At 42.8% G+C, this 6,000-nt stretch overlaps 1 protein-coding gene across 1 annotated transcript in view; it reads right to left on the bottom strand.

Moving 5' to 3' along the window:
- Nucleotides 1-363, bottom strand: part of adamts16 (ADAM metallopeptidase with thrombospondin type 1 motif, 16) — a 48,879-nt gene extending 48,516 nt beyond the window's left edge. Inside the window, exons 1-2 of the mRNA XM_005744615.1 lie at nucleotides 302-363; nucleotides 103-193 (exon numbers count right to left, since the gene is read on the bottom strand). Coding sequence (XP_005744672.1) covers nucleotides 103-184 — 82 coding nt within the window. The 5' untranslated portion in view covers nucleotides 185-193; nucleotides 302-363. The remainder of the gene's footprint in view (nucleotides 1-102; nucleotides 194-301) is intronic.
- Nucleotides 364-6,000: the final 5,637 nt, after the last annotated feature.

Below are 6,000 nucleotides of genomic sequence, written 5' to 3' on the forward strand. Positions count from 1 at the left end.
AGCTGAAAAGCATAAAACAGACCAGCAACCCACAAAAACATCATTACAGTGGCAAAAACACATCAACACTTCCCCCCTCTGTTTTTCTTGTTTAAAGCCTACCTGTGTTTTGAGGTAAATTGAGAGACCGTAGCAGAATAGATGCGCCTTGATCACATTCGGCACTGTCAGCACCAGCATTCATAAGAACGCTCTGCGCGAGAAGAAGAAATGCAAATGAACTTGTTTGAGTAATTATGCAGAAAGCACTTGCTTATTTGATATACTGAAAACTTTATGAGCAGCATGCACGCAGACTTACGTTGCCCAGGGTGAGAAACCACAGCAGGTGGAAAAACGACGGTCTCCAGTTTCTGCACGCTGCGCAAGACAAACGCAAGAAATTCATGTCCGTGGATCACTTTTAACACACCTCCCAGCAGTATCGATATCTTAAATAAAACAATTCAACAGCAGCAGCAGAGGCAGCACTTCTGCTTTAGATGAATGAAGCATCAAAGAGATTCGCATGCAGGCTTCAGTTTAACCACTTTGGTCTCCATTTATTTCCATGCGGAGTTCCAATCGCGGTAAACTGCTTGAACTCCAGTCCTCTCTCCCGGCAAGTCATTTTCTTTCTTTCCACTCAGACAGCCCTACAACCTCCCCCCCCTCTCTCTCTCCCTCCCTCCCTCCCTCATAGCTACGCTCACTCGGCCGCTCTCTCCCCCTCTCTCTCTACCCAGTGACCACCACGGATCCTTTTGACTCCCAACGAAATCATGTGATTGTCTTAAATAGGCCGCATCTCATCTTGGCGATGGCAGACTCCTGTAAAAATCGCACAGAGTCCGAATATGTTTCTCTTGGGAGCCCGACGAGGGAGCTCTGCGCACAATACTCTGTGTGAGTGTTTTCTGGTGTAGGGGGGCTTACCCTAAGCAGGCTACAGCCTGTAGCCAATCACATTTGGCACCTGCTTCGAGAGATGTTCTACTTCTCAGCTTACATGGTCGCTATGATATTTAACAAACACACACAAAAAAAAAGGTTTTCTTTATGTCCCCCATCAGGTCAGGTTCGAATATATGAATCCAGTCATGTGGATCTAGTGGTCCAAACGCGATTCAGAGATTACACCCCGGAGCAGGTAATCAGTAATTTGTGATGGTTTACAGTCTGAAATTTAACCACTGACCCCATTTAATCCGCTTGCCGTTCTCCCATCTCTCCAATATTCCACAGCTGCACTGATAGGCAGCGTGCCAACATTTCTGAACTCCCTGCAGTCATTCATAGAAGTGCTCAGGAGTGTGGGAGCCAACGCATCGGGAGCACTTGTTTCATATTCTGAAGTATTTTATCATCCTAAAAGAAAAAACAGATGAGATCTCTGCTGTACGGCAGGGGAAATAAATGTGTGGTGTTTACAGAGTGATCTTTGTGGCACCGAGTCAAAAAACATCTGAATCAGAGTGAAAGTCATTAAAGGTGATCTTCAAGCCAGAGGGTTTATAGAGTCCACAGAGGATGAAATGTATTTTTCCATATGGTTTCTAATTTCTACAAAGCAGAAAGATCAGACGGTGGCATATTTTGATGACTTTATATTTAAAAGCATTTAACTACATATAGCATGGGTCTTCGTAACAGAAACACTGGCATCTAAAAGCTCATATAGATTTGATGTTCAGGTGCAGAGCACACTAGATAGAAAGTTTACTTTAGTAAATTGGTAGGAAGAGAAGAACAGAAGCTAACCCAATAGTGAACTCAGCTCTCTATGACACCAGGTCTTGTGGATTTGTTTCCCTCTGGAATGCAAAGTGTTTGATGAATCTTCCAGATGGCCTGTGTCATGTTGCATTAGTGATAGCTGTCATGTATGACAGATTAATTTGTTCAGAACGTTAATCAGTGAATTAGAAATCAGTGACCAACAACTAACTTTCTCCTGAACCATAGTCCCCTACAGATAGGAAGCAGGATAAGCAAATGCAAGAACATTTTCATTCTGAGAGTAATATGTTCTAAGCCTATAAAACCGATACATATACAGTACCCACTTCCAGATTTCTGCCTCTGTTTGCCAATCCTGGGTTTAATCAGTGATAAAATGCCGTCATGAATACAATTCTTACCATATGTTTGGAGGTTCAGGAAATCTGTGCTTTACAACAGCAGCTGACACTGCAAGCACCCCTCCTCGTCCTCCTCCTCCCCCTTCTACATTATTACACAGACCCCTTGCTCAGACACATGTGTGCACTCACAGCAATCCAATACTCACTCTGCATCTGTGTGTCTGGCATCATGTGAATGTATGGAAAATGTGCTGCTCTTATACATCTGTGTGAGCAAATGATTCATATTTGTTCAGCAAGTGCAGATCTTCACAGCTGACTGGAAAGTTGCCACACCTTTGGCCCCCGAAGGCGTCTGACAGCCTTTTGTTGGGATGTACGGCAGGATGCTTCACTGTGGGATGCGCGGGTGGGCAGATCAAACTGGCAGACTGAGAAATAATTGTTTGTTGTTTGTATTGTTTGAAGGAACTGAAAAAAGAAAGCTCCTGTACATACACCAAGTGCTGTGAGTGTTTTGACCCCCGAACCTGTGAGCTCCTGTAGGCCTCTCAGTCTGCCTGCACGTCTGAGTGCTTGTTCTTCTGTCTTCCTGTCTCAATCAGCTTGGCTTAAAGCCCTACTGTCTGTCTTCAATAACATCTGTGGATGTACAAAGGCAGAGAACTGACACATAAAGGGAACTCACTCCAGCACATAGTCTAAAATATACAGTGCAGTGAAAAACAAGAACATCAATCATGGTTATTGTTGGAAATTAACATTTTGCTCATTATTGAAGTAAAGAAAAACAGGTTAATCACAGGTTAAATATAAGAATACTTTCACATATATAAAATGCCTTCAAATCCACGATTTAATCCAGATTAAATGCCAGTGATTAAAGCTTCAGTCTAGCAGTAGGTGGCTTAGAACCCACAAGAAGTCTCCAGACTCCCCCACCCCAAATTTCATTACAGGATTTTTAAGAATCTTACAAGTGTTAGCATCAAAGTGCATGCATGTACAGTTAGAAAAAGATTTTAAAAATTTGACCCGTGTGGGATGTTTGCCAGGAAAAAGTCTTTGCTGTCCAAAAGAGAAAATTAGAGGAAATCTAAAGTTTGCCTGTAGCAAAAACCCGGCCATTTGAAATACCTTGGCCTTCGACAGATGATCTAAATTGTGATCAAAGTTGTTCAGTGAGACCAAAGGCAACCTTTTTTTTATGTCGTGCTTATGTTGTGACACGTAATTTTAGTATCTGAGGTCTAGTCACACTTGTTTACCTGTGTAAGTGCATCTAGATACAAAGAGGAAAAATATTTGAATTGCAAGATGGACAAACTTTCTCCAAAGTTTTCTGAACTTGGTGAGGCTGAATACAGAAGAAAGTCAAATTGCAGAAAGATGCTGATTAAACAACAGCCGCATTCCAGATGTACAGCTTGTTTTAGACTTCTTTGAAGGTTATATGTGAACAAGGGACACCGAAAGAGCCCAAAAAGAAGACATTAACTGCTTAAAATATGTACGAAAATTAATTTTTAACAATCCCAAAGAGCATCTTTACTGCTTCAGCAACACAGAATGAATAGAATTTCCAGAAGATGTCTGATACCACTGAGCATCAGCCGTCAGTTCCTCTCATTTGTTTGTCTACTTCCTACTTGGAAAAAATATCACTGGCAGACAATCATGCCAGGTAGGATTAGCACATCATCAAAAGTAAACCAAAAACACCCCAAAATAACTAAACACCTACTCTTCTCCTAAGGATCGATCATTTCAACAGCTAAAGCAGATAGCAGCTGCCTATAATTAGCTGTCATCAAGGTCTGCGTGCGTGTCTGGTGAGAGCAGACTACGCTTGTGGTAAGCATATGTGATTTTGTGTGCATGCTCTCGTGTGATTTATGTGCATATGTGTCTTTGTACGTTAGTGTGAGTCTGTTCACGCATGTATGGATGTACTTATGTGTTTGGGTCTTTGTGTGTTTGCGTGCACAATAAGCTGACAGCAGCTGTAGAATTCCTCTCAGCGCATCACAGAGGGGTAGGCTGATGGCAACTGACACGAAGCAAGAGTAAAGGGAGGTGGGAAACGGAGATGAAGGTGGAGCGGAGCAATGGGAGACGGTGGTTGCCAGGCAGTGTAGATGATTGAAGGGTTAGTCAGAATTTGCAAAAACTCTGCACCGCTGTCGAAGAATACCGACGTCTTTACTGCTATTGTCCTGACCTTGTCTAGTACAATCCAAACACCTTGGATGCATCACCTCAGTGTGAAACACTGTTTCCCCTAAATATTTGCAGATGGATACTACAGCCTGTTTTTGGCTTTGGATTCACTGCTGAACCTCACCGATCTTCTTTTTGTATATTTTAAAAGCAAAAATAGTTCTTTTTTTTAAACTACACCTTTTATAAGAAGTGAGAATAATATACACTGCTTAAAAACATAAAGCAACACTAGAAAACCCATCAGATTTCACCTAGAAAAACAGTCATTCTGAATATCAATGCATGAAATTCAACAAGTTAATTTATTGTTGTTGAGATGACGTGATACAATCTAGCATGAGTGGTTAGTTGCTTCGACTCACAAAACAAGATCACACAAGACTTCAACTGACAGGAAAATCACTGGGGTCATAAAAGCATACACACACCACATGTATGCTATTGCTATTTGTTGTGGTTTAACCCATCAAGGGCAAAAATACAAAGAAAATTCTGTATCAAGCCTGGTAATCATAGGTTTGCTACTTTTTTTGTTCTGGACTAACAGCTCGGCAGCACAGTCCTGAGTTTGACTCCCCCGTCAGGCTGGGGCCTTTCTGTGTGTTCTTCCTGTGCTTGCGTGGGTTCTTTCTGGGTACCCTAGCTTCCTCCCAAAGACATGCAGTTAGAGGGCTAAGGTAAATTGGTGATTCTAAATTACACATGAGTGTAAATGTGAGTGCAAAAGGTTGTCTAAATGCTGACTAGCCCCTAGAGGTCTGGTGTCCCTCTATGGATATGCCTCTTCAGACCATCACTGATTCACCAATGTTGGTGGTAGATCAGTGAATGATGTTACAGGCAACATAACGTTCTCCACAGCTTCTCCAGACCCTTTCCTGTCTGTCACTCGGGGTGAACGTACCATCATCTGTGAAAAACACAGGGCGCCCATGGTGGGCCTGCCAATTCTGGCAAATGCCACCCGGGCTCCACGGTGCCAGGCAGTGAGCACTTGGCTCACTAGAGGATGCCGACTCCTCAGGCCACCCTTATGAAGTCTCTTTCTGATTGCTTGGTCAGAGACACTCACGCCAGTGGCCTGCTGGAGGTTATTTTGTAGATCTGGCAGTGTTTTTCCTGTTCCTGCTTGCACAAAGGAGCAGCTGCTGGTACTGCTGATGGATTAAGGAACTTCTATGGCCCTGTCTAGCTCTCCTAGAGTAACTGCCACCTCTCTGATTCTCCTCCATGCTTAAGAGAGACCAAACACAGCAAACCTTCCGGCAATGGCACGTATTGATGTACTGTCCTGGAAGAGATGGAGTACCTTTGTAACCTCTCGAGAGTCCAGGTATGTGCTAGTAGTGACACTCACCCTACCCAAATGCAAACCTAGTGAAAAAACAGTCAGAAAAGATGAGGTTGGGGAAAAAATGTCAGTGGCCTCCACCTGTAAAACCATTCCTGTTTCTCATTGTTGCCCCTCTAGTGCTCCTGTTGTTAATTTCATGAACACCAAAACAGCTGAAGTAGATTGAACCCCCCTCTGCTACTTAACTGACCAGATAATATCTGAGAAGTTTAACTAACTAGATGCTGTACTCTGATTGAAAAATGTTCCCCTAATTTTTTTGAGGAGTTCAATTAAGACGAAATGCCAGTTTGGCTACGTTGTGCAGACATGTGAGGTACACTTTCATGCCACATTTTTGTCTTACAGTTGTTTCAGTCA

Source organism: Pundamilia nyererei, unplaced genomic scaffold (assembly GCF_000239375.1).
Source record: "Pundamilia nyererei isolate P.nyererei 1_Seehausen unplaced genomic scaffold, PunNye1.0 scaffold00146, whole genome shotgun sequence".
In the NCBI taxonomy this organism is placed as follows: Eukaryota; Metazoa; Chordata; class Actinopteri; order Cichliformes; family Cichlidae; genus Pundamilia; species Pundamilia nyererei.